The sequence below is a fragment of the Calliphora vicina genome, chromosome 3 (genome assembly GCF_958450345.1).
Source record: "Calliphora vicina chromosome 3, idCalVici1.1, whole genome shotgun sequence".
Taxonomy (NCBI): domain Eukaryota; kingdom Metazoa; phylum Arthropoda; class Insecta; order Diptera; family Calliphoridae; genus Calliphora; species Calliphora vicina.
In genome coordinates, this window is record NC_088782.1 from 43,702,647 (window position 1) to 43,729,318 (window position 26,672).

At 29.1% G+C, this 26,672-nt stretch overlaps 7 protein-coding genes across 7 annotated transcripts; 5 read left to right on the top strand and 2 right to left on the bottom strand.

Moving 5' to 3' along the window:
* The first annotated feature begins 1,166 nt into the window (after positions 1 to 1,166).
* On the top strand, positions 1,167 to 11,828 carry Coq4 (Coenzyme Q4). The gene is made up of 5 exons (XM_065506305.1): positions 1,167 to 1,281; positions 10,173 to 10,449; positions 10,516 to 10,720; positions 10,805 to 11,028; positions 11,398 to 11,828. Exons 2-5 carry the CDS (start codon positions 10,199 to 10,201, stop codon positions 11,546 to 11,548), a joined length of 831 nt encoding a protein of 276 aa, XP_065362377.1. The 5' UTR covers positions 1,167 to 1,281; positions 10,173 to 10,198; the 3' UTR covers positions 11,549 to 11,828.
* Positions 1,453 to 3,400, top strand: frc (fringe connection). Its single transcript, XM_065506304.1, has one exon. The coding sequence runs from the start codon at positions 1,938 to 1,940 to the stop codon at positions 3,015 to 3,017; it is 1,080 nt and encodes a 359-aa protein (XP_065362376.1). The 5' UTR covers positions 1,453 to 1,937; the 3' UTR covers positions 3,018 to 3,400.
* Gorab (Golgin, RAB6 interacting) lies at positions 11,808 to 15,296 on the top strand. The gene is made up of 4 exons (XM_065506303.1): positions 11,808 to 11,951; positions 12,104 to 12,752; positions 14,424 to 14,564; positions 14,706 to 15,296. Exons 1-4 carry the CDS (start codon positions 11,864 to 11,866, stop codon positions 14,914 to 14,916), a joined length of 1,089 nt encoding a protein of 362 aa, XP_065362375.1. The 5' UTR covers positions 11,808 to 11,863; the 3' UTR covers positions 14,917 to 15,296.
* A 615-nt stretch (positions 15,297 to 15,911) lies between these two features.
* On the top strand, positions 15,912 to 16,729 carry Polr3G (RNA polymerase III subunit G). Its single transcript, XM_065502911.1, has 3 exons — positions 15,912 to 16,093; positions 16,151 to 16,288; positions 16,344 to 16,729. The coding sequence occupies exons 1-3, from the start codon at positions 15,947 to 15,949 to the stop codon at positions 16,701 to 16,703; spliced, it is 645 nt and encodes a 214-aa protein (XP_065358983.1). The 5' UTR covers positions 15,912 to 15,946; the 3' UTR covers positions 16,704 to 16,729.
* A 1-nt stretch (position 16,730) lies between these two features.
* On the bottom strand, positions 16,731 to 17,484 carry LOC135953184 (uncharacterized). The gene is made up of 4 exons (XM_065502912.1): positions 17,399 to 17,484; positions 17,263 to 17,330; positions 16,961 to 17,127; positions 16,731 to 16,896 (listed from the first exon to the last, which is right to left on the bottom strand). The coding sequence occupies exons 2-4, from the start codon at positions 17,306 to 17,308 to the stop codon at positions 16,840 to 16,842; spliced, it is 270 nt and encodes an 89-aa protein (XP_065358984.1). The 5' UTR covers positions 17,309 to 17,330; positions 17,399 to 17,484; the 3' UTR covers positions 16,731 to 16,839.
* An 800-nt stretch (positions 17,485 to 18,284) lies between these two features.
* Positions 18,285 to 21,321, top strand: Shc (SHC-adaptor protein). Its single transcript, XM_065502910.1, has 6 exons — positions 18,285 to 18,889; positions 19,005 to 19,075; positions 19,147 to 19,378; positions 19,885 to 20,036; positions 20,102 to 20,433; positions 20,495 to 21,321. The coding sequence occupies exons 1-6, from the start codon at positions 18,740 to 18,742 to the stop codon at positions 20,935 to 20,937; spliced, it is 1,380 nt and encodes a 459-aa protein (XP_065358982.1). The 5' UTR covers positions 18,285 to 18,739; the 3' UTR covers positions 20,938 to 21,321.
* A 1,118-nt stretch (positions 21,322 to 22,439) lies between these two features.
* Positions 22,440 to 25,892, bottom strand: ghi (ghiberti). Its single transcript, XM_065502913.1, has 2 exons — positions 25,715 to 25,892; positions 22,440 to 23,283 (listed from the first exon to the last, which is right to left on the bottom strand). The coding sequence occupies exons 1-2, from the start codon at positions 25,812 to 25,814 to the stop codon at positions 23,147 to 23,149; spliced, it is 237 nt and encodes a 78-aa protein (XP_065358985.1). The 5' UTR covers positions 25,815 to 25,892; the 3' UTR covers positions 22,440 to 23,146.
* Positions 25,893 to 26,672: the final 780 nt, after the last annotated feature.

Genomic DNA, 26,672 nt, shown 5'->3' on the forward strand with positions numbered 1-26,672 from the left:
CTTGTGCTTCATTGAATATTAACTATTTAAATTATACAAAATGTCAAATTAATCAACTTAAAAATAAAGTACAAGCTATCTATATTTATGGTAAACTAATGGTTAAAAGCATCAATAGTATGACGGTAATTTGTGTATACAATCTATATAATATTAGCACCAATAATATTTTTTATACGTTCCGCAGATAGATGCAAAATTATTTCGTAAAGTTAATAGAAATTATCGTCCATTTTTATATGATGATGTAATTGATTTTTGTGATTTTCAAAAAAATTCCAAACAAAATATCTTTTGGAATATGGTGTTCCAGACAATGGCTAAGTATTCCAATATTAATCATACTTGTCCATATGAGGTTCAGTAATTTTAAATACATATCACATTTTCATTTGAAATAATTAAGATTTTATTTTTCCAGCACGATATTATCGTTGATAATTTGGTATTTTCTGAGAAACACTTTAAATTTCTACCATTTCCAAGAGGAAATTATCTGGTGCAGATGATTATAATTACTCTGGATATTAAAATAGGTCAAGTTGATGGATATTTTGAAATGTGAACAAATGCGTTTAGATATTCCTCTAAAATGTTTATAACCAAGGTTTAGCGGGACTCTATAGCCCATGGAACTAGTCAAGCGTTGACGAATGTGTTTGCCAATCAAAATCATGGGAGTTCAAAGAATAAAACTTCATGTATTTCGTAATGTTCGTTTAGTGTAAATATCAATTTTTATTTTACAAATGGAGAAAAGTAGATTAATTAATTTATTATGTGATTTTTAAAGATAGTATAAATAATAAATAGGAAAATAAATGTTATGTTATCTTTACTCTTAATAATTTCTTAAAATAAGTTATGGAAAAATCTCAAGGATAGTACAGGATGAAATTCTTGAAGAACATTTTTTTATTTATTTATTTCTAAAATATTAAAACAAATAATTGTACCGAAATAGCAAAATCTTCTTCATTAGTTTGATACTTATAACGGCATAGTGGAGTAAGAAAAAATATGAAAGTCCTTTTCATGTATTAACAATTTTCTATTGTACGATGTTATATAATTCTTGAATGAAAGAAAATACTATCCGGGACCTTTTAAATAAAGTTTGGGAAACTACGCTTTGTTTCGTCTGTTCTTTCACAAAGAGCAACCCTGTTTTATTGCGCAGCTGTTTTTGACAGCAAAAGTGAATAATAGAAAGACAATAAGACTATTTTATTAAAACATAAATTATAATTAAATAATATTAAATAACAAGATAAATACGTGGTAAGTAGATACAATTATTTATAATAATTACATCATTAAAACACTAGCATTAAAGTAAACATTAAAACTACAATAAAATGAGTAGTTTAATGAAACAACGCGGTATGTCAGAATTTGTGATAAAGAGAAAACCAAAACAGAAAACAAACCACAGACTCACTGACGGTCGGGTCAGTCTTAAAAAGAACCTCTGTCAAAATGGCCATAATAAAGTAAAAGGGCAAAAAATTGCTTTATTGAAATTTTGCGGTAGTTAAATTAATCGAGTGCAAAAATTAATTAAAACAAATAAAAGAAAAGCAAATGTGCAATGTCAACGACGAAGAACCCAAAACGGAACGAATTAAAATAATTATAAATGGATAAAGTGTTAAATATTGAACGTGCATAAAAAAATTAAAGAAAAATATTAAAAAATACGACGACGACGAGTAATTACGTAGTCAATATCTACGGAAATTAAGTAAATAGAACAAAGAAAGAAAAAAAGAAGTGTAATAGAATTTTTCATTTACTTAATTGCCTGTTGTGGCAGCAGCCGCAGTAGTAATTGTATATAGCGAGTGATTGCGTACGAATATTTTACGGCTTGACTGAAGTGCTGACTGGCTATCTGCTAGCTACTGCCTGCGTGTCTGCTTTACTAGCTGTACGCGATGGAAACACGAGCCATTAGTGGTGGCAATGGCTCCCTGACACTGGAATTAAGCAACAGCAATAATATTGGAGGAAGTACGTCCAGTTTGAATTCCAAAGAGTTGCGTCAACAAAAAGAAGATGTGACGTTGTATTTTAAGAAAATTTCCAGTGCCCTGTTCTATGGGCTGTCATCGTTTATGATAACCGTAGTTAATAAGACCGTACTAACATCCTACAGATTTCCCTCGTTTCTATTTTTGAGCCTGGGTCAGCTAACAGCAAGCATAATAGTATTAAGCATGGGCAAACGCCTAAAACTAGTCACCTACCCCACACTGCAGCGCAATACATTTAAGAAAATATTTCCCCTGCCGCTAATCTTTTTGGGCAATATGATGTTTGGCCTGGGCGGCACACAAGCCTTGAGTCTGCCCATGTTTGCTGCTCTGCGACGATTTTCCATACTAATGACCATGTTGCTGGAATTGAAAATATTGGGTGTGCGACCTTCAGTTGCCGTACAGGTCAGTGTGTATGGCATGATAAGTGGTGCCCTATTGGCCGCCTCTGACGATTTGTCCTTCAATATGCACGGATATACGTTTGTCATGATAACAAATGCTCTAACCGCTGCCAATGGCGTATTTGTCAAAAAGAAATTGGATACTTCGGAAATTGGCAAATATGGCTTAATGTTCTACAATTCGCTATTCATGTTTATACCCGCCTTACTGATCACCTATCTGACGGGGGATTTGCATGCCTCGCTGGAATTTAAAAACTGGCATGATCCCTACTTTCTGGTACAGTTCCTACTCAGCTGTTTTATGGGCTTCATATTGTCCTACAGTACAATACTTTGTACACAACACAATTCGGCCTTGACAACCACCATTGTAGGCTGTTTGAAGAATATATGTGTCACCTATTTGGGCATGTTCATTGGTGGCGATTACATATTCTCGTGGTTAAATTGCATTGGCATTAATATAAGCGTATTTGCCAGCCTCTTGTATACGTACGTTACTTTTAGACGGAAGCAAGCGCCCGATAAGGAACTACTGATACCGACAACAAGCAAAAGTGAAGCTGTTTAGTTTACGAGTAGTATTGCGTATTATTTCTTTCTTCTGTTGGAATTAATTCATTTTCGTCGCCAAAACCACCACATCCAGCCACAGCATCATTATCTTTAAAATGTAAGAAGATGTTAAACCAATGTATGTGTGTTAAATTTTAATAATATAATAAATAGTATATAGTATGTATGTATTTTATAAATTTAATCTATGAATTTCTATTTTTGCTCTAATGCGGTATTTGTAGTTATAAATTAAGTTTTATAAATGATTATTTTTTTTTTTGTTTATTGTGTACAGAAATAATTGTATGTAAATTTTAAAAATGCCATAGTAAAGAAAAATTAAAAAAAAATACAAATAACAAATGTAATTTAATATGAAACAAAAAAATATATAAACAGTGTTTTATTTTATTTAAAAAGTAGTACTAGTACATGGTCTCGTGTGTATCAAATTGGTTGTTAACACAAAAAGTAACACATTTTTCAAATATTAGGAATACTTTAATAGAAATTGTATTTATAGTAATTTACTAATGTAGGTAATAAAAAAATCAACTACATAAATAACATGTGCTAAGGAAATATAAACAAATGAAATGTTTATCAATACATTGTTTATATATACTACAAGTTTCCAAAAATATATATTTTGTATTTCATTTAATGAAATAAGTATTCGTCAGCATTTTTAGGAAAAATGGGGTTTGATTTTTCATCTACCCTCATTATCAGCACATAGGTTTTTGACAACTGAGTTAGGTCTATGGCAGGAGACATTCCGATCTATTACTAAAGGCCTTATTCATAATAAATGTTTAAATGTATCAAAGTTTATAAAAAAAAATGGTAATTTATATTTAAAATTATGAATATGCGGCAAATATTACTTTTAACTTTCGTGTCTTTTATTATTATTATTTTGTTGTTTTTTTATTCGGTATGTTAATCATAATATTATTGACAGTTTTTGTTAATACCTATACATATTTTTAAATAGCTGTTGAATTTAAATTCTTTTGATGCAACTCACACTATCTAAAATCAAATTTGATGTTTTAAATATTTGATCATATGTTGTTGGTGGCAACATTTCAATTTGTCTAATTAAATATTAACTAACCAAACATTGTACTTGTCTTGTTGATACAAATGTTTCCAGTTGATAACAAAAATATTTATCTTTTTATGTACACAATAGTTTGTATCAAAGTATACCGTTTGTATGTAGAATATACATTTCATGCAATATCGTGTTAATTAAAACAAGTAAGAGAGCTATATTCGGCTATGCCTAATCTTATATACCTTTCACCTCCACAATTACACTTCAAAATAAAAATTTTAAAAATTTTTAGGTAAACAAAATTTAAAAAAAATCATTAAAATTTTTTTTAATTTTTTAAAAAAAATTTTATGTAAAAAAAATTGTATGCCAAAAATTTGTTTGGTATAAGAATATTTTTTTAATCCAGATACATATACAGCCCAATTACGAATAAAAATTCCGCGGGAGTTTTTTCCCTTTTCTCATTTTTCCTATTCAATTTCAATGAGAAAAAACTCCCGCGGAATTTTTTATTCATAATTAGGCTGATAGATAAAAACTTTGTCAAATTTTAGGTCTAAAATAAATAGGGGATATAATGCTGTATTAATTCGCTCATTCTTAGATGCACTGGTTCAGATATTTTTTCAAGCTAATTATTTAAATTTTCATTGAAAAGTTATTGCTTCAAAATTATAGTTAAATCAACGTCATTAAAAATTCCATATAATTTGTATTTGAAGTAAATGTAAATACATACATATAGTTTTTTTTAGAGAAATTCACAGAATTAACAAGACGATTATATTCCATCAATATGTGACAATAAAATATTTTTCTTATATAGCGGTTATATGGGGGCTAGGCGAAATCAACAAATCATAACAACAGAGCGTATTTTTGGAAAATTTCACCCAGCTAGCTCCATTCGTTTGGAACCTAGCGTGTTTTCAACAGACAGACGGCGTTAGAATCTTATGAGAACCCAGAATATATATATATGGGTCTGCGACAAATATTTTAATGTGTTACAAACGAAATAAGAAATTAATATACCCCCAATATATCTTTTTTGATATAAAAATGCAAGGAAACTATCTATGTATGTATGAATATGAACAATCAATCAAATAAATTATTTTCTGAAGAACTTCAAATATACAGTTATTGACAGTTCCCTTTATCTAGTTATATGTACATACTTCTATATGTGCATATACTTTTTTCTGATATCTTCAATTATATAATAATTATTTTCCAAATTCTTGGTATACTACTTTCTACAAAGAGCTATGGTTAAGTTTTTGATGAGCACGCTAATAATCAGGTGGTATTTAATCAAAGCACCATTTCAGTACTATTTAATCATAGCACCATTTCAGTCTTATTTCTAAGAATCTCTTTATAATTTATGTTTCTCTTTATTATTTACTTATTTCTTGCTAAAGCCTATAAACATGACCAGTATTGAAATATTGCATTTATAATCAAACTATGTTATTTACACTTATCTTTTATATACAGAACCACAACTGATAAAACCACTTTAATATAAAATGTTTAATAAATGGTGAAAAAAAATTTAAATAAATATTTATTAAATGGGTTTTACAATAATTTGTATTAATATAAAACATGATGCTGGTGGCATCATCGGACATTACTTCTACAAAAATCAAGCTAGAATGAACGTGCAGAATGCACAGAACAGGCGTGGTGTCCATATGTCCGAAATAATTTTCAAATGCTAATGCCATGTATTAATCTTTCGAATAAAAAAATATGTCGTCTACCTATTGGCTTAACCTCTGTTATCCTATCATAAAGTTTGAAAACCCCGATTCATTGCTATTTCGCTATGAATGCAAACATTTTTTCGCCTTTAGTTCAGACGACATAACAAATTTTATAAAAAAAAACTGCTCGAATATGGCGAAACCCTGAAGTAATGGGCAAATTCTGTGGCCAGATTCGGATTCAGCGAAGTGAGTGACAATACAATGGTTCATTCATCGCTGCTCAAACATTTTGGAAAGTATACTCTGGCCTGCTTAAAAATTTGTTGGCCTGTGTAATTTTTACAACTTTTTATACCCATTTGTAATTTCTACATTCGGGTTAAAATATTTTTTAACCCGAATTTTTTTTTTCATCAATAATTTTTTTTGTCAGAAATTATTTTTCGAAAATAAAATTTTTAAAAATTAAAAAAAAAAATTTGGAAAAAACTTTTTTAAAAAAAATTAAAAAACAATTTCGAAAAGAAAAAATGTTAAAAAAAATTAAATTTTGTTTACCTAAAAATATTTTTAAGTATAATTTGGTGAATGTGTATCTATGATTCGGCACAGCCGAATATAGCTATCTTACTTGTTTTATTTCAAAAAGTTGTATTGTTTCAAAACTTGCAGTTTATCAAACACAACCTTTTCCTTCTTTTAACGCTATCAACCATAGAACTTACAAAATATTAATGGTAAATTCAGATTGATATTTCGACGTTATTGTCTCTTACGAAAGTTATGTAAGATGGAAAAGTAGAACCAGTAACATAAGGAATATTTATAATCATAAAAACCAATACAGGTAGTTTTTATAAAAGAGCAATCATATGCGGTGTAAGAATCGAATGGAGCTGAGTATCTGGCGTGATTTAATGTCATTGCTCGCAGTAACTCGCCGTGTTGGCACTATTTGCACAATTTTTGATATTATTTTAGGTGATGAAATGAAGTGCTTGGGGGTTTATTTAGACCGAGGACTGAATTTTTCGAAACATATTGATTATGTTTGCGCACGTGTGAATGGTACCATCAGAAGATTATATTCACTTGATCTGTACCTTCCATTTCGTATTAGGAGGAATGTTGCAAATGCTCTCCTAATGTCACAATTGATGTATGCCTTGGAGATATATTCAGGCACCAACAGTACATTCTTGAGGAGAATCCAACTTACATTTAATCGTATTATCAGATTTATTTACCGATTGAGAATTAGAACTCATGTCTCTCCCTATGTTATGGATTTTATTGGGTTTACATTTGAAGATTTCATTAAATTAAGAATACTGTTACTATTCCGTAAAACTATTATGATGAATTGTCCGAGGTATATTGTAGATAGTTTCCAATTTTCGCGATCTAGTAGAAACCCACAGATAGTGTGTCACCGTATAGCCTCTTCCATTTATGAAAGATCACTTCACGTGAGAGTCTTACGGGTGTGGAATCCTCTTCCCATAAAATTAAATTTTTTTTCTTTTTCGAATCAAACATTTAAGCGTAGACTGAAACAATATTTTGAACAAAGTTTGTAAATTTGCTTCTTTGCTTCTATTTTTTTTTTATTTTTCTCCCCTTTGCATATTACCTAATACTGTTATCGTATAATGTATATAATTATTATACTTTATATTACAATTTTTTTTTTTTTTTTATTGATTATTATATTTTTTTAAAAAAAATTTTAGTATTTAATTTCTATTCTTACTATGTATAAATTTTTTAATTTTATGTAATTAATTTTTTCTGAGTGGAATATGAATCATATTTGGCCCTAAGGGCTTGATTCTAAATAAATGAAAATAAATAAAAAATAACAAGTGTGTGTATGTGTTTTTGGTACATAAAAAGCTTTGCACATGCTTACCTTAAAAATATAATCGTTCCAATGTTTATTTTTATATTTTTCTGTAAGTACTTTTTGGAATTTAAAAAATGAAGAATAATAAAATAATATGGGAACCAACTAAACCGGTTGTCTGCTTGAGCTTTCATCATTTTAAAAAGAATATAAATATAGAGATTTGTTGCCCTGGGGATACAAATCTCTTTGATTGTTAAAACAAGAAAAAATAAACAGAACCAACAACAATTAATTACTCTATCAATCGGTAGTAATTTTATAACTAAATAAATACACGGGAAAAATAACTATTCATCGAAGTATGAATAATTTTGTAAATACGTATTGAATTGGAAAATATTTTTTAAATGTTAATTTTTTAACCTTCCCTTTTAAAATATAAAGGGTCTTCCAAGATACTTCTGAACTTTGACGATTAATAGCTGCCATATTGTTGAGGCTAAATATCTAGAATTATCTGTCATTTATTCAGTTTGTTTTGCCAAATAGCGTTGGTCAGATTTATCGATCAACAACTACAACGCATGTTCGCTGAATGACACCAGGAACAGTTGGAAACTGACCCTAAGGTGAAGTGGGGTTTTGTTAAGTCGCAGATCTATGAGAATAAGCCACAAACCACTGCGACTCTCAAAGCCAATATAATCCACGTCATCGGACAAATTCAGACAGATTTGTGCGCCAGATTCATGCAAAATTTAACATTTCGGATGCGCGCCACCCAGCAAAGCCGCGAAGGACATTTGCACGATGTTATATCCATACATAATGGCATCGATAGGCATTTCAAACGAATAAAAAATGGACATCAGAATATAAGGGCTTCGGTTCAATATGAATATTGGGTTTTGTATCGAAAACTAGTTTTTATGGAAATTTAAGATAGAGGGTATTAAATATAGTCCCTCGATTATGAAGGATATAAAAATATATTTCATTGCAGTTCAATCTATAATTTCTTAAAGTGTTTTGTTCTTAGCATGAATGTTTATTTATTTATTTATTACTTTTTTGTTTTGCTTAAAAGTCATTGAATTATAAAAAAAATTGTGTTTAGTCATCAAACTATACTTGAATTTTTGTTTGGTTTTATATTATTTATTTCTTTATATTTTGTATGAAACTATGTAGTACTAGAGGTAACATCATTATCACAGATCATTATGTTTGTATATAAGAGATGAACAGGTGTTTAAAAATTTACGTGATTGCTGTTAATTACCTAAATATCACGATTGATTCCTGAGTTAGGCTCAGCGAAAATAAATTTGTATAAATGAATACTTTTTAGTTTGATTTCTATTTTTAGAACTTAATTAAGTTCTTATTTTTGTTTGTTTAATATAATAAACTAGATGATTAATGTTAGCTCTTCAAGTTTCTCCAAAAAGTGTATTTTATTAAGAAAAGTGAGAAGTGAAAAGAAGGCAATATATTAAAAATTCCGAATTTTTTAATTTTTTTTCTTTACAAACAATCTCCTGAAAATTTCGAATCGAATAAAAAAATCAGCCAAATCGCTCCAGCCGTTCTCACGTGATGCCAGTACATACATAGACCATTTCAATTTTATATAGGTATATCGTCACCTAAAATGCAAAATTACGTAACATCACTTTTCATAAGTTTATAGGAGAAGCAAAAAACGATATAAAATGAAAACTACTTGAGATATTGAAACAAAATTTTCAAATTTGAATTACAATGACTTACGTTTTTTTGAATTGAATATAAATTTTTATGAAAAAATAAAAACTTAAATAAAAATATTTTTTTTTTATTTTAAATAAAAGCAGTTTATATATACTTTTTTAATTTTATTATGTTTTTTTATTTTAATTACTAACGACTACTTTTTTAAACTAAAAAAGTTTCTTCATTAAATTTTCATTAAGACTTCAACAAATATTCAATTGCAACAAATTTATTATTTATTATTATTAATTACTCAAAGCGTATAAGTTATTTTGTTCAAGAAAATCATATACTTGATGATACTTTAGTTTAAATTTTGGTTATAACTTGGTTATTTTTGATAGTAAAAGTTTAAAATTTTGTACACATATGTATGTAATATGATGTAGTGAATCGTAATCAATAATAAAATCATTTTCGAATTCTTTGATGATACGTTGTTTTGCATTTTAGGTGACGACATAGAAAAGTATATATTAATAAAATACTAAAAAATACAAATTTCATAAGAATTTTTTGGATTTTGACCTATTGAATATTTGGAAGAGTTTCCATTGTATTGGCGACCACTGTACAGTCAAGTCATTGGTTTCATTAATATTACTGTAACTTTATAACTACCAATGAAATAATTTAATAAATAAAATCCAATATTTGCCGATATATTAAAATCCCCATATTTGTAAAGGGAATTCGGAGGAACAGAAGTTTCCTATTTTGGGTAGTCCTACCCAAAACTTTTGATTAAATGTTATGAATGAAATTAACTTTCTATTGCAGCTTAATTAAACAATTAAACATTTACAATGTTACATAATATCTATAAAAGAGCATTCCACCTTTCTGCACCCAAACGATATATAAAACATTTTGCTACACTTGCAACATCCAATATAGCTGAAGAGAAAGACTATAAGGCCGATACAGATGAATTAACACAACAGCACTGGGATGAATTTACCAAAGAGTTTATGCAAAATCGCATTGAAATGACGCCATTTCAAAAAGTTCTTTTGGCAGCTGGTTCATCAATTGCAGCCTTAGTGGATCCAAGAAGGTGGGCATACTATTCTTTTAGAAATTTAAATAAGTAAATATGATTTTTTTAATTTACCTAAAATAGACACGATATGATTGCTTGTTTGGGTGAGACGACCGGTGAACAAGCTTTACAAAACATTTTGCATACAATGAAATCTAGCGAGGAAGGCCAACGTATATTGCAACATAAACCACGTATTAACACACGTACTGTTGATATCGAGAAATTGCGTCATATGCCAGAAAATTCATTAGGACGTGCTTATGTTAAATTTTTAGATGATAATGTAAGAAATTATATATTTTTTTTAATTAATCATGTACATATTACCTGAAAACTTAAATGTTTTGTTTGTTGATCATTTTTCTAGCAAGTTACTCCAGATTCTCGTATGGAAGTGCGTTTTATGGATGATCCCGAATTGGCTTATATAATGACTAGATATCGAGAGTGTCACGATTTAGTTCATACAATACTCGATATGCCCACAAATATGCTGGGCGAAGTGGCTGTTAAATGGTTTGAGGCTTTAAATAATGGTTTACCAATGTGTTATGGTGGTGCAATTTTCGGAGCAATGCGTTTGAAGGCAAAGTGAGTAATTTAGTTTGGTTATTTTTCATAAATCAGTACAGAAACAGAGTTCTTTTCAATTGACACGTTTATGTAACGTAGTGTGCTATTATTTCCGTATGGAATCATTAAATGTTTCTTTAATTCAAATCCATTACAAAATAACAAACAATACATTGAATTGAATAATTAAATATTTATTTAATTCAAATCTATTACAAAAAGCCATAAATCTATTTTTTTTCTAATTCATTTTGTAAATGATTAAAACATATTATTTGATTTATAATGGATATTTTTGTTTTTTTAGTGCATGAAAATCTCAGCCCTGTTAATAACATTCGACACTAACAAAATTAAATAACTTTTTATATTTGTTTTTATTTTTAGAAATCGAAAAAGTTACAGGAATGATTATTTACCGTGGGCAATTAAAAATGGTAAACATGCTAAACCTTTGATGTCTGTGTTCTGGGAGGAACGCTGGGAACAAGACATTGATGAAATAAGAAAAGAACTAAAAATTACCAAACTTAAATGAATGCAAATATAATAACGGTTTTCCCATCTTAACAACACTGTTCTTCTTCTCAATGATCATGTGGCTGCAAACAGTTGGCAACACTTTTGATGATGTAGTCATTTTGACATTTACAACCAGAATTCTCTGCTCTCACCAAATTTAATAATTCTGTTTTAATTTATGCCATCTCTTATGTGGTAGTGATTTGTTTGATTTTGTTTGCATTTTTAATTAAATTTTTTTTGTTTAATTAATTACATATTTATAAATAAAGTTGTTTATAATAGAAAATAATAAATTGTATTAAATAGAATAGTTGTGTGAAACATAAATATGTCGGATAAATTTAATGGTTTTAGTCAAGATGAAATAAATCGAGTTTCCGGCAATAAACATAAAAAACTTACAGCCGTGGAAACGAGTGAGTATTGAGCAAGTATTTAACTAAATTTCATGTATATTTTTTGTATATTAACAAAAATGAGATTAAGTTGACAATAAGAATACAAAATATTGTAGTTCTACTTGTATGATGTGTGTGTTTAAATCTCTATTTGTGTTTGTTTATGGTAGTGAAACCAGCTACATTTCGTGGACACGGTGGCATCAGACGTATGCCAGACAAAAACGAATATTTACGCCAACAAAAAATGTCTCAAATAAAACAACAGCAACAAGTAGCATCAACAAACATGAATTTAGCAAATGGTAATAACAATAATAAACTGGGTGATAAACTTAATGATTCCATGGAAGATATCAATCTTGATCGCAGTATGTCAAAATCTATAGAAGAAGCTTTATTCTATCAACCCTTGACAAGTGGCCAACAACAACAAACAACCAATAAAGCATATTTAGCAGCAGAGAAACGTTTACAAGGTCACGATGAGCGAAAAAGTACAACAAATGATATGGATACACAATCTACACAGCCATCAAGTGAAGACTCTTCGATCTTAAAATTAGGGACTGAAATGGATAGTGAAATATCATCTTCAACTTGTACAAATAGTTTAGACGATTCGTCGATTTTACGCTCTTCGCCAGCTGATGAAAATGAGAAAGCTCACCATCCATCTGCTTTTGCTGCACCTGCATCACTGAATGTGCAGTCACCTTTTAAGGGTATTTCATTGAAAGATTTTGAATCGCATCGTAAAATGATAGAAGAACAAAATCGCCAAAAGAAGGAAATTTTGTACAAAGCCATCGAACAGCAGTAAGTAAAAAATCTAAAATTGTACTTCTGCATGTGTATATATGTATGTATATTAATTGGGAGCTAAAATCCATTTATCATATCTAAAATATTAGTTAAACAACAAATTATTGATAAAAACAAGTAAGAGAGCTATATTCGACTGTGCCGAATCTTATATACCCTTCACCAAATTATACTTCAAAATAAAAATTTTAAATATTTTTAGATAAACAAAATTTTTTTTTCCAAAGTTGTTTTTTAATTTAAAAAAAAAAAAATTTCGAATTGATTTTTTTAAATTTAAATTTTTAAATTTTTTTTAATATTTCGCGAAAAAAATTTTTGGTGAAAAAAAAAATTCGGGTTAAAAAACACTTTTTTCCAATTTTGACCCATTGTAGGTCCAACTTACTATGGTCTTATATACGTCATTGCAAAGGTCTTTGAAATATCTATCATTAAATATCCATATTGTCTATATTATTTATTTATTTATTTTATTTATTCATTTTTGTATATTAATGACTTGGTAATCCAGATATAGGTCAAAAATCGAGGTTGTCCTAGTTATATCTCCAATGTATACTTTATGTTATAAAATGTTTGGTGAAAAAAAGATTTTTTGAAACAAAATTGGATGAACAAAATATTTTTCAAGTTTAAAACATAATTACATTATCATTCAAGTCAAATGCCAACAAAATGCTTGAATTTTTGGGGCTTTGGTGCTTATTGGGTGGGCTGCTTATAACTAACCCTCCGTTAGTTGCAAAAGATTTATTGAAACAAAATTGGATGAACAAAATATTTTTCAAGTTTAAAACATAATTACATTATCATTCAAGTCAAATGCCAACAAAATGCTTGAATTTTTGGGGCTTTGGTGCTTATTGGGTGGGATGCTTATAACTAACCCTCCGTTAGTCGCAACTGATCTGGTTCTTATAGCCAAAAACTTTTTTATTGTAAATGTTTTTAAACATCCTAAGTTTTAAGCTATTTGTTGATAAAAAATTAATTTTTACTGTAATTTTATTTTTATTATTCTTTTAAATAATTTGAGTTTAATATTGTTTTCATATTTTCGAAATAAAACATGAAGATATTATTTTCAAACGCGCCTTTCTTTTATTGATATCAATTTGGTACATTGCGACTAGTCTTGATTGAAAATGATTGCGACGGAGGGTTAATTATCTCCTCTTAAAATTTTCTCAATTGAAATTTAAATGAGTTTGCATTTAAAAGCAAAGGGTCGGAAGAATAAATAATTAAAGGAATACATTCCTTATTGAAATATAAAAAGGCTAGGTTGTTGAAAATAAATAAATAAAAAAAAATAAAAATGTTTCTTTAATTTAAATACATTATAACTTAATAAAATCTATAAAATGGTTCAATTTTTCTTCATTTTGTATATGACTAAATGCAAAACTGCAATGAAACTAAGCTGAATGAAGATTAAATATTTTCATTCTTGTATTAGATTTTATAAAAATTGAATTATTCAAAGGTTGAATAAATTTTATTATGAATTAAATCCTTAAATGAACCTAACGATTTTGTACTGTTGGGTATGATTTGCTGAAATTTTTAATTCTGAATTAAGATGTCAGTGAATTAATATTAAATTGAATTAATTAATTCGAAGATCTGATTAAAAGTCTTAAAATGTTACTTTATTTTTAGTTCACAAAAAACTGCCGCCGAAACTCGTAAAATTGAAGAAATAAAAGCCGAACTAGCCAAATTAGACAATGATCTTGCCGTCGATGTAGCACTGTTAAGAAAACAAATCGATAATGCCTGTATACATTTTGCCACTGTTGAGTATGTTATTTTTAACGATTTTTAAACAAGAAACGTAAATTTGATCAAAACCAAGAAGAATAAAATATCATTATAATACTACATATATCAGTGATTTATAAATTATCAATTTTCTAACAAATTGTTGTTAATTTTTTACAGAAAACATTACATGAAAATAGAGTCACAGTTTCTAAAAGCCAAAATAGATTTACATAATGCCGCCGAGAAGAAAGAACTTTTAACTGAGCACCTATGCACTGTTATCGCCCACAATGAAGATCGCAAAGCTCAGAAATTAACTGAACTAATGGAAAAAGTTGGCTTAGCCACAAATGGAGAATACGAACCACCAACTTCCACATCAAAATAAAATATATATGATATTTACACACTCGTACATATTAAATTTTTCATAATGTTTAACGAATATTGTTTTGAAAAAAATGATTTTCGTATATATCTATATTAGTGTAATGATGTGCAGAACAAACGTTTATCTTGATGATAATATGTAGTTTATGCCAATTTAAAGTTTGCAATAATTTCTATTTTATATAATTTTTTTAAAAATCTCTATATTTTATATGTTTAGTTAATAAATGTATGTATATGTAATAATAATAGTTTAGTGTATGTTTAAAAACCATGTTAATTTAAAAAATATATATATTTTTAATATTGCTCTCTACAATTTTATGTTAAATGAATTCTATAATTTATAAATGATTACATCTTTGTTAACGTATACAATTTGTTTATCTGATATTGTTTTGTTTAAGCTTAAATATTTCATAACCGATATGACACGAATCTGACAAGTTATCAGTTACTAGTTTTTCTAAGACATTAAGATAGGATTCTTGATGATTTAGCTTCAGCAATTAATTACCAAGCAAAAATGTTAACACAAGTTACAAGACAATAACAAGGCATTTTAAATATGGGGTTTGAACCCCATATTTAAAATGTCTTGTTATCGTTTTTCACTACGATATAAAAACATTTTTGTATGAAATATGTATGCCACGACCGCCCACTCACAGAATTCCATTCCGAACGAAAATGGTAAATTAATCCAATTTATAAAAAGAAATAATCCATTTTATTAGCGTTACGTTAAAGATTTTAAATAAATTTTAAAAATTACAACGCTGAATTAACCGAATTGATTTCCCTAATACTGCTTTAGGAATTATTCACTTTATTTGATGTGGCAACTCTTATTGATTCATAGAGAGCATTTTGAGAGAGAGAAAAAATGACATTTGCTATGAAAACAATAACATGTCTGCACAATCTGCAAAGTTTCATTAAAACGGCATGGAATTGTAAAAAAATTGTATTTTAACAATTGTAAAGTATACAAATAAAATAAACAACGTTTAAACAAATTAAGCAGCATGGCGGGACGAGGTAGAGGTAAAACAGGATCCCTAACACAAGAACAGTTACAGACATTAGGATGTGTAGGCAAGGATATGCCACAGGTACAAACGGCTCCGCCACCTACCTATCCGCCCTTAATGTCCAAGCCTGTTACATTAGAGGTAAGACTAATAGGCCAATGTATCTACCACTATCTTAAAGTTGTATTTTTTTTTAAGACAACAGCTGCCCAAAGTTATCAGATATTGTGGAAAGAAGATTTCCTAAATCACATGAGAGACTCGCCCTATTTTCTACAGACTTTAGAAAAAACCAAAATAAATAAGTCAATTTTAAGTTATGGGCAAAAAACAGCGGTATGACTAATACTCTTTTTTGTAAAGAAAATTTTTAACAAAATTAAATTTTCAGAATGACACAGAATCGAATAAAATGAAAACTAAAGCGGAATTTAATTGGTCCCTAATGCCTGCCGAATTACAAATGGCCAATAGAAAACGTAAGACTGATTTGAAACCCAAAGATGTGAAAAAGACCAAGACAGGCAATATTGAAGATCGTTTAAAACAATTGGAGGAAAAAGAACGCACTGATAATGATAAAGAAACTGGAAATAAAAACAATTCAGATTCTGAACAAGAAATGGAAGAAAATGAAGAGGTGGTAGACGATGAAATGGATGACGAAAATGATTATGGCAATAGCTATTTTGACAATGGAGAAGCCTACAACGAAGAAGATGACAACTTAGATGACGGTCCTGTGTATTAAAATAAAGAAAATAAGAACAGAACAAAGTTTGTTGGTTTTATTTCGCTATCACTTTATTTTGAACCATTTTAAACCTTATTTGTAAGGGGGAAATTTAGCTTAGACACAATAAACAAGTACACAGATTATAAAGTACTTAATCCAAAGAGCTGGGTGGGCTGTAGTTCAATTCGATAATACCGGTAGATTTGACCTATTAACATAAAGGAATATAATTAAATAAATGCAAATTAAAGTTGATTTCATATTGAAATTACCAAAGCAATGGTGCCGACCAAAGCAGCAATACCAGTCAATAAAACAGCATTGTATTTAGCGTTTTGACGGCTGTGGTTTTCCTTCCAGTCACCTTGGGGTACGGGCATATCATCCATGGTTACTTTAATGCCACTGCCGTGGTAAGCAGCACGGGACATAGCACCAACTACAATAACATTAAATTTGTATCGTTTAATCACTTTACATCATAAAAATATCCACAAACTTTATTTACAGTTATGTAATTTTTAAGGTTAGTGCAGACGATCTGTTTCCACGAAATATTTCGCTAAATACTTACCATTTTTCAACAAGAGTCCTTGTTTAGCAATATGTTTTACCAACATTTTCGTTTAGTTTTCTTATGAACTGCAAGGAAAATAAATTTAGTTTAGAAATATTGAATTTTTTCACAAATTTTTTTTCTTTAAACCTACGTGCTGTATGCCTGAAATGAAGAACAAAACTTGCAGTTTTTGACAATAGTGTTCAGTATTTGGGTACTCAGTACTCAATATGTATATTTTTCAAAGTACTCAATACCAAAAAGTAATTACTCGATACTTTCAGAGTTGTATTTTTCACGAATTTAACAAGGTGACAGCATTGGAGAATTCAAATAAATACAGGTTGCAGCGTAACTACAACAATACAAGAACAATAGTCACTTTTGTTTATGCACATAAAGCGGTTAAAAATACTCACTTTTTTAAATATAAAATAATCTTTTTAATCTTATAACAAATTTAAAAACAAGGCAAAAAATAGTCAGCTGGCGTTACGCTGACACCTGGTTAAATATGCCTTGTACATTTCACCACTATCGCGAATCAATATGTTCCCTATTCCCATTTATCAACTATCATGTGAAAAATTCTCCAACATAGGAAATTTTTATATGGAATTTTGTAAACAATAAACATCTGTTTCGAACAAAATCAACTATTGTGAATGAAAAGTTCATGGGAATATCACGATAGAAATTTTTCCTTCGAGAGAAATGGATATTTCATGGGAACATAAATTTCACATGTTTTGCAGATAGTGGTGATAATAAATAAGTGAATTGCATGCATTTATTTCAATTCGTCGTTTCGGTGAGCGAATTCATTAATTTTTTAAACATGGAGTGAGTTTGACATTCGAAGTAATGAGAGTGTATTTTCGAATATCACCTTGTTAAATTCGCTTTCAGTCTGACTGAATACCGGATGAAGTTACCAGATTGGTAAGTTAATGACAAAATTACACATTTTTCTTCTTCTCAAAATAAACAACAATTGTGAATGAAAGAGAAGAAAATTTTTTGTAACCCTTGATGATAAAAGACTCGCAAAAAAGAACAAAACAAAATATATACACACTTTTATTTAATTTTACAAACAACAAATATGTAATTAATATTTTCCCAACCGTTTAAAATGAAAATATTGTCGAAATTTTTGCAATTAAAGTGAATATTTCAAGTTTTTCAACATAAATACATTCGCATTAAAATAATATGTACAAGTTAGTAGTGTATGAATCCATAATAAGCTTAGATTAACTGGAATTCTGGTGGAATTAGTCAGACGCAACATATATGAAAAAGAACAACAACAAATATACATAGTAAAAAAACAAACGAATTTAATATACAATATAACATTCCAAAACTGAATACAGGAAGTAATAATTTACACACCGAAAACAAACAAATAAAACAACAAAATATAATTCCATTCAACTATAATAATAATACAAAGAAGCTATTAACAATTAATTAATTAGAAGAAAATATGATACGTAACGGAGGCGGCAACAACATTGGTGATAGTGGTGGAGGTGGTGGAGCTACAGCGGCAATGGGTGGGGCTGTTGGTGGCAATGATGGTTGCATATATCCCGATGAAGTTATCATGGAAAAAGGGGTGGCATTTAATGTGCGAGTATGTTTAATCAATTAACAATACCAAAAACCAATACATACATGTACATTGTATATGGCTTCATGATTAAGAACAAATTTGTTTGTATTGTTTTCTTTTTTCCGGTCATTTTTAGTATACGGGCTGTGTCGAAGTTAATACGTCCATGAAATCTTTGGATTTTCATACTAGGACACAGGTGGCCAGGTAAGTTGGGCAGTTTAAGTTCATATTCCTAACAATATGTTTTTTTCCTTGCTATATATGTACCTATGTAGAGAATGTATAAATCGTGTTTGTGAAGCTGCTGGTTTAAAATCTGTCGGCAAAAGGCGTATTGATAAAAAGATAGCGCAGTATATAGCAGAACGTCCCTGTATGGCGAATGCTGGCACCAACGTTATTATCAATGTTTCGAGTCGTTCATTAAATTTAATAAATGTCGACAATGGCGAAATCATAGCATCTCATCAAATGCCTAGAATATCATTTGCTTCGGGCGGTGATACCGTAAGTATGGGTATTGGATTTTGAATGTGATTTAATATGTATTTAAAGTTTAGTTCAAATTTTATATTATTTTTTTTATCATTATTGCGTTTGTTGCATTACCTATTTAGAATAGAACTCTTTAAAATCAGACTAGGGTTCTTGAGGGTACACAAATGGTTTAGATATAAACAAACAAACACGACTATCTCGATTCTTTATATATATCTGAATTACTAAGTCATAACATAGAAGTACAAAACCGGGAGAAATATTTTTAACCTGAATTTTTTTAATTTTTTTTTTCACCATCATTTTTTTTTCATCAAAACATTTTTTTCTACCAAATATTAATTTTAACCAAAACAAAATGTTTTCAAAAAAATATACATCCGTAGCTTTTTTATTAAATTTATTTCTATCTTTAATTTCTCCTGGAAAATTTCTAATAGACTGATCAACTTTAATATGTAACTTTAAATATTGCAACCAATCTTAAATTAATAAATAATATCATTCTTTTCTAGGATACCCTTGATTTTTTAGCTTATATTGCTAAAAATGAAGACGAATGGCGAGCTTGCTATGTATTGGAATGTATAGGCGGCCAGAGTGAAGATCTTATCGTAACAATTGGCAAAGCTTTTATGCTACGTTATAATGCTATCAACCGTAAAGGGTAATAAATCGAGGCAATTTATTTAAAATACAACAAATTTAATTTATACATCTTTACTTATGTAGACATCACCATGCGCAAAATATGGACAATGTAAATGCCACTACAAAGGAAAACGATAAGGAATACTACAATGATTTACCCAACAAATTACCTCCAGATTTAATGAACGACAACGAATTGCAACACGACCAACAACAGCTACAAAAAGTGGCCCAATTAAATTTAAAGAAACCTAGAGATCGCCTTAGCAGTAATCTAATAGACTTGAATAGTCCACCGCCAGATCAAACATCAAATAAACTAAACTTGAATGCATTTGATCCAATGAAAGATAATATGATAATTGGACAACAACAGCAGCAACATCAACAACCTCCAGATGTATTTGATATACGTAAACACAAATATTATATATAATTTAATACAATTTTACTAAAACGTTTAATTATTTGCAGCTCCCCTGTCGCTATCAGCCGAAGTACAGAGATCCCAGTTAATGACTGAGACTTGGTTTCACGGTTCAATTAGTCGCCCCGTGGCGGAGGGTATGCTTGATAGTGATGGCGACTTTTTGGTACGCGAATCTCAGGGCAAACATGGTCAATATGTTTTAACTGGCCTCCAAGGCAAAACTCCGAAACATTTATTACTCATCGATCCTGAGGGTATAGTTCGTACCAAGGATCGTATATTTGAAAGCATTAGCCATCTAATCAACTATCACTGGACAAATCTTTTACCCATAATATCTGAAGACTCAGAACTTGTTTTACGCAATCCCGTCGTGAAACCAAACAATACTACATTATCGGGAGCAGGTTTATCAAATGCCACCAATTCACACAATCATCATCATTCACATACACATCATTCTCATTTGCAGTCGTGTAAAGAATAAACAAATAAAAACAAACAAAAAACAATTTTTGGAGATTATCTTAAAGAAAACAAATATCGTATATTTAGTATAAATGAATATTTAATAAACCTTTACACATATTTTCTGATATCAGTGTATACATTTTATTTAAATATAGCAATTTATAAAAAATAAAAATAAAAGAACCTAAAAATGTGAACAAATTTTAAATTAAAAAAAACATTGTATGTAAAAGAAAACAAAACATTAAAAAAATATGTATTATTTGTATTGTATGTATGTAGATGAAGATAATTTTACTATATGTATGTATTTATTATAAACCAATCATTAAAATTAAAAACAAGAAATGTGTCTGATGAACATTTTCTATGATAAAATGTATTAAAAATTATTTAAAAAGGGTTTTTTTAATATAAAATTAGGAATGACGTTTTAAGTTAAAGCCTAATGTCTTGGCGTTAAACCTCTTTCTAGATAGTTACTTTATTGTTATTTTTCCATATTTCCTTTAAGAAACCTTGTCCTAAAATATTTTGCGGGAAATTGGTCCATTGTCGATCCAAATTTCTAGTAATTATTAGTATGTCATTGGAAAAAGCTTCAAAATACCTATCAATTGATATTCTATGCCGAATCTTATTTACCCTTCACCAAATTATAGTTCAAAAAAAAAATTTTACATATTTTTATGTAAACAAATTTTTTTTTTTCATTTTTTGGAAAAAAAAATTTTCGAATTGTAAAAAAAAAATTTTTAGACATTTTAAAAATTTTGTTTTGTTTTTTCATTTTTTTATTATTTAGCGAAAAAAAACTTTTGGTGAAAAAGAAAATATGGTCTTATATACGTCGTTGCAATGTTACCAATTTAACAAAACGACTCCTTATACCCTTCACCATGAGTGGCAAGGGTATATATAAGTTTGTCATTCCGTTTGTAATTTCCACATTTTTCATTTGCGACCCCATAAAGTATATATATTCTGGATCGTTATAGATAGCGGAATCGATATAGCCATGTCCGTCTGTCTGTCTGTTGAAATCAACTTTCCGAAGCCCCCAAATAACTTACATACACGATTCATACATCATTAGCTCCGAAATTCTTCCGGCTCGGTCGCTATTTAAAATCGAGAAAATCGGTCCACAAATGGCTGAGATATAAGGAAAAAACTAGGACAACCTCGATTTTTGACCTATATCTAGATTACTAAGTCATTAATATAGACAATATGGATATCTAATGATAGATACTTCAAAGACCTTTGCAACGACGTATATAAGACCATAGTAAGTTGGACATACAATGGGTCAAAATTGGAAAAAAATATTTTTTAACCCGAATTTTTTTTCATCAAACATTTTTTTTTGTCATAAATTCTTTTTCCAAAAAAATTAATTAAAGAAATTTTAAAAAAAAAAATTAAAAAACATTTTTTAAAAAAAATTTTCTCTGAGTATAAATTTTGTTAACCACTATTTTATACCAATAAGAAAATATACACAGTCGCAAACAATCAAGTTATAAATTAATATTTTATTTAATGAAAATTTAGCTTACAAAATATTTATTTCATATACATACATTTTAACAAAAAAATATTAAGATAATTCACGATACCGTTTTTTAGCCTTGCAATAATACGAAATTTTTCACAACAACCATACGTATGATGTATGTTGTTGTTGTGATTGTGCGAAAGTTAAAACGGTAACGTGAATTACTTTTGTGTATTTAATTAATAATTTTCTTTAATTGTTTAGATTTTTATTTTACAAATCGTTTATAAACATTAATTAATGTAATTTACAAAATCCAAAAGTCTATGATTGTTTTAGTAGTGTGTAAAAGATTGCATTACAAAGAAGCTACTAGATAAAGGTGGGCTAATATGAAAGAGTAACATAGATTTAATTTTAACATAGTTTAGTGAATAAATTAAATCATAAACAAAAAAATAACAATAAACAATCGTATGTGTTGAAGGTGACGTAGTAATTTTAAAGGCTTCTTTTTTCAACAGATTTTTCAGTTACATATTTTATTTTAAAGTACAAATTACAATAGAGCATTTAATTTTTGTTCATTTATATACTATAATACGTTCTTATAACCAATATGCTTCTAATGTAATTTACTTGTGGAACTTAATACATGTGTATGTTTAAAAGCAAACAGTTTTCTTTATAGATGTTCCTAAAAATTAACTTATATAAGAGCTTATTATACGACGAGCTTACTACTCTGTTGATCCATTATTGATGATATGGGTGTTATGCCAAATAAACTGCCAGTGAAGGAGAGTAGCACGGAATAGTTAAAGTACCAAAAAAGAATAAATAATACTGCAAATATCACATCTATACCATCGAGGTTTAATTTAAAGTTAATTAAAACGACGCCAATTTATATTGATAGTATTGAAAAGAAACAGAAAAAATATCAATTAATAACAAATTACAAATGTGTTGTACCTATGTATATAGTATAAAAAACTAAACTGTGTAGATGGCAGACTACTTTAACTTAGAATTTGTTTATTCTAAACTAGTGAATGCAAATTAAATGTCATTACTTTTAAAGAAAACAATTGCTACCTTAGAGTCTATGCATAGGTCAATTAATAGAAAATCGTTTAACATTAAATTTCTTCAAAAACGTTCTCTGAGTTCACTTTCTGAGTGTTACATATAAATAAATGTATATACAGTGGTGGTCAAAACATATGCAACCAGCAACAGAATTTTACAAAAGTGGTTTAAACTAGTTTAAGATGTAAACAAAACTATTCATTTGCTTATAATATTTTTTAATTAATGCTTTAAAAATAAGAATGTGAAATTTAATTCAGAATTTTTTGCATTGAAAAGAAAAAAATTTAAAAAACTACGTATGGGTTGATATTTCATTGGCCAAAACATATGCAACTAATTGCTTTTAAAGCATTTCTGTCTATAAAACTTAATATTTCGTGGCAAATCCTATATTTTCAATGACGGCCTTACATCGGCAAGGCAGTGAAGCTATCAAATTGGTAATAAAATTTGCAGGAATAGCGTTCCAAGCATCTACCAATCCTTGAAACATAATATCTGAATTAGTGCAATTTTCGGGGTCGATTCTTTGATTAACGATTTCCCAAATGTTCTCAATGGGATTTAAATCTAGTAATTGTGGTGGCCATTCCATTACCAAAACTCTTTCTTGTGCTAACCACGATTTAACAACATGTGAAAAATGCTTGGGGTCGTTATCGTGCTGAATAACTCATCGAAGAGGCATATTATCCACAGCATTTGGAAGCATTACTCTTTCCAAGATGTCTCTATAGATAAATCCATCCATTATTTCATTAATTTAGAGCGATGGGACAACTCCAGCAGCAGAAAAACTGCCCCCATACCATTACGTTGCATCCTCCATGTTTCAGTGTCTTTTTACAGTATCGTGCTTGAAGCCGCGTGTTAAGTGGTCGTCTTACGTAACACATGAAATCACTTCCGATGATATTAAATACGGATTCGTCGCTAAATAGGACAGTCGTCCATTTGTTTTCTGGCCAATTTAAATACTCCATAGCAAACTTCAAACGTTTCTTTTGATTACGTTTTGATATAAGCGGTTTTTGCGCGTAGGGAAAACGTCGGTGAAGCATGCAGGATGCAACGTAATGGTATGGGGGTTGTTTTTCTGCTGCTGGAGTTGTCCCATCGCTCTAAATTAATGAAATAATGGATGGATTTATCTATACAGACATCTTCGAAAGAGTAATGCTTCCAAATTCTGAGGATATTATGCCTCTTCGATGAGTTATTCAGCACGATAACGACCCCAAACACTCTTCACATGTTGTTAAATCGTGGTTAGCACAAGAAAGAGTTTCGGTAATGGAATGGCCACCACAATTACTAGATTTAAATCCCATTGAGAATATTTGGGAAATCATTAATCAAAGAATCGACCCCGAAAATTCCACTAATTCAGATATTATGTTTCAAGGATTGGTAGATGCTTGGAACTCTATTTCTGCAAATTTTATTACCAATTTGATAGCTTCACTGCCTTGCCGATGTAAGGCCGTCATTGAAAATATAGGATTTGCCACGAAATATTAAGTTTTATAGACAGAAATGTTTTAAAAGCAATTAGTTGCATATGTTTTGACCAATGAAATATAAACCCATAGATAGTTTTTTAATTTTTTTTTCTTTTCAATGCAAAAAATTCTGAATTAAATTTCATATTCTTATTTTTAAAGCATTAATTAAAAAATATTATAAGCAAATGAATATTTTTGTTTACATCTTAAACTAGTTTAAACCACTTTTGTAAAATTCTGTTGCTGGTTGCATATGTTTTGACCACCACTGTATGTATGTATTTCTATTAAGTTCTAAGGTAGAAAGTTATCAAGCTTATATGAACAATTTAATGTTCAGGTAAAAATCATGTAGCCGCATACAAGGTATACACGTTCAAACATTTTAATGCTAAAAACACCTGATAAGTATTTGGAGGCATGTGGATCAAAATGACCCCAGGTTGTGTGAAGATAAACTCCATGAAAAATACAAAATCATCTGTTTCAACAAATCTACAACTTTCAAAGTTCATTAGGAAAAAACAGAATGTTATTGAATTATTTATATGTAAACTTTATTAGCCAAATAGGTATGTAGTCAACATTTTAACAAATGTAGTGTGATATCACACATTGCCTTAAGAACCTAGATACAAGTACATGCTTTTGTGAATCACTCAAAATCAAATATTTATCAAACTATTACTTACGTATTGTTACGCGTTCCCATTTCTCCACCATGTACAATTCAGTAACCATTAAATAGCGAAACCACCAATAGTTGCAAAAATCTATGATATTTTGTAGCATTTTTGTTGTTGTTGTTCTTTCTCTCAAAAAGTATTGACGAGTTGTATGACCTTTTATAGTATTAATTGTTCAATTAATTTTTCTAGGCAATTGTTTAATTTTTAATTAATTGCTAGTATTTTGATAAGAATTGTTAAAAACAATATACTTGATTAAACACACTCATAGAATGGTGTTAGTATGAAAGATAAAAAAAAAATTATTAACACCTGTCAGAAAGGCTGAGCCCAAAAACCAGAGTTGTCAATCTAACGGTCTACGCAATGTTTTTAAATTATTTAGAAATTTTTTCGCGCAGACTTTACAACCAATGTTTAATTTATTCTATGAAATCATTTTGATAAATGTAAATTTTATAAATTCGAATTTGTAAAATTATATGTATGTTGAATTTGGAAAGTTTTATACAGTTTTTAATGAAATGATTTTATTGGGTTTTTTCATTTGCTATTTAATACAAAGTTGTCAACACTGATAAAACATATGGTATTATTGTTAATAAGCTGCCAGACTTTATATCGCTAAGCTACCGTTACCGAAATATATAGCGTTACCGTTATCCAATGAGTTATGTGTTTTGAAGTGGTGTGTCCGTAGATAACCTTTGGAAAATTGTACATCGAAAAATACAGACTCAAAATAATCCCACGAGAGAGGCTTTATGAGGTACGGTTGATTCTTTTATTGGTTCAATGCATGGTCAATGCGAAAGCAGTTATAGAAAACAAGGGATATTTGGGAAAGTTTCCATTGTAATGTTAACGGTACATATCTAAATACTAAAGCGTAACTACAACGTGATTTAAATAATTTTCCTGGAATAATTTGATTAAACATATTTATTGAATATTTTACAAT

What these genes read in the sequence shown, in the direction of transcription:
- frc (XM_065506304.1), top strand. Translation starts at nt 1,938, where the DNA reads ATGGAAACACGAGCCATTAGTGGTGGCAATGGCTCCCTGACACTGGAA.
- Coq4 (XM_065506305.1), top strand. Translation starts at nt 10,199, where the DNA reads ATGTTACATAATATCTATAAAAGAGCATTCCACCTTTCTGCACCCAAA. An exon ending in GCCTTAGTGGATCCAAGAAG is followed by an intron (nt 10,450 to 10,515) that starts GTGGGCATACTA and finishes TACCTAAAATAG; the next exon opens with ACACGATATGATTGCTTGTT. An exon ending in GCAATGCGTTTGAAGGCAAA is followed by an intron (nt 11,029 to 11,397) that starts GTGAGTAATTTA and finishes TTTTATTTTTAG; the next exon opens with AAATCGAAAAAGTTACAGGA.
- Gorab (XM_065506303.1), top strand. Translation starts at nt 11,864, where the DNA reads ATGTCGGATAAATTTAATGGTTTTAGTCAAGATGAAATAAATCGAGTT. An exon ending in ACTTACAGCCGTGGAAACGA is followed by an intron (nt 11,952 to 12,103) that starts GTGAGTATTGAG and finishes TGTTTATGGTAG; the next exon opens with TGAAACCAGCTACATTTCGT. An exon ending in ATACATTTTGCCACTGTTGA is followed by an intron (nt 14,565 to 14,705) that starts GTATGTTATTTT and finishes AATTTTTTACAG; the next exon opens with AAAACATTACATGAAAATAG.
- Polr3G (XM_065502911.1), top strand. Translation starts at nt 15,947, where the DNA reads ATGGCGGGACGAGGTAGAGGTAAAACAGGATCCCTAACACAAGAACAG. An exon ending in CCAAGCCTGTTACATTAGAG is followed by an intron (nt 16,094 to 16,150) that starts GTAAGACTAATA and finishes TTTTTTTTTAAG; the next exon opens with ACAACAGCTGCCCAAAGTTA. An exon ending in GTTATGGGCAAAAAACAGCG is followed by an intron (nt 16,289 to 16,343) that starts GTATGACTAATA and finishes TTAAATTTTCAG; the next exon opens with AATGACACAGAATCGAATAA.
- LOC135953184 (XM_065502912.1), bottom strand. Translation starts at nt 17,308, where the DNA reads ATGTTGGTAAAACATATTGCTAAACAAGGACTCTTGTTGAAAAATG. An exon ending in AGGACTCTTGTTGAAAAATG is followed by an intron (nt 17,128 to 17,262) that starts GTAAGTATTTAG and finishes ATGTTATTGTAG; the next exon opens with TTGGTGCTATGTCCCGTGCT. An exon ending in TGGTCGGCACCATTGCTTTG is followed by an intron (nt 16,897 to 16,960) that starts GTAATTTCAATA and finishes TTATGTTAATAG; the next exon opens with GTCAAATCTACCGGTATTAT.
- Shc (XM_065502910.1), top strand. Translation starts at nt 18,740, where the DNA reads ATGATACGTAACGGAGGCGGCAACAACATTGGTGATAGTGGTGGAGGT. An exon ending in ACTAGGACACAGGTGGCCAG is followed by an intron (nt 19,076 to 19,146) that starts GTAAGTTGGGCA and finishes GTACCTATGTAG; the next exon opens with AGAATGTATAAATCGTGTTT. An exon ending in AATGCTATCAACCGTAAAGG is followed by an intron (nt 20,037 to 20,101) that starts GTAATAAATCGA and finishes TTACTTATGTAG; the next exon opens with ACATCACCATGCGCAAAATA.
- ghi (XM_065502913.1), bottom strand. Translation starts at nt 25,814, where the DNA reads ATGCTACAAAATATCATAGATTTTTGCAACTATTGGTGGTTTCGCTAT. An exon ending in ATGGGAACGCGTAACAATAC is followed by an intron (nt 23,284 to 25,714) that starts GTAAGTAATAGT and finishes TCGATGGTATAG; the next exon opens with ATGTGATATTTGCAGTATTA.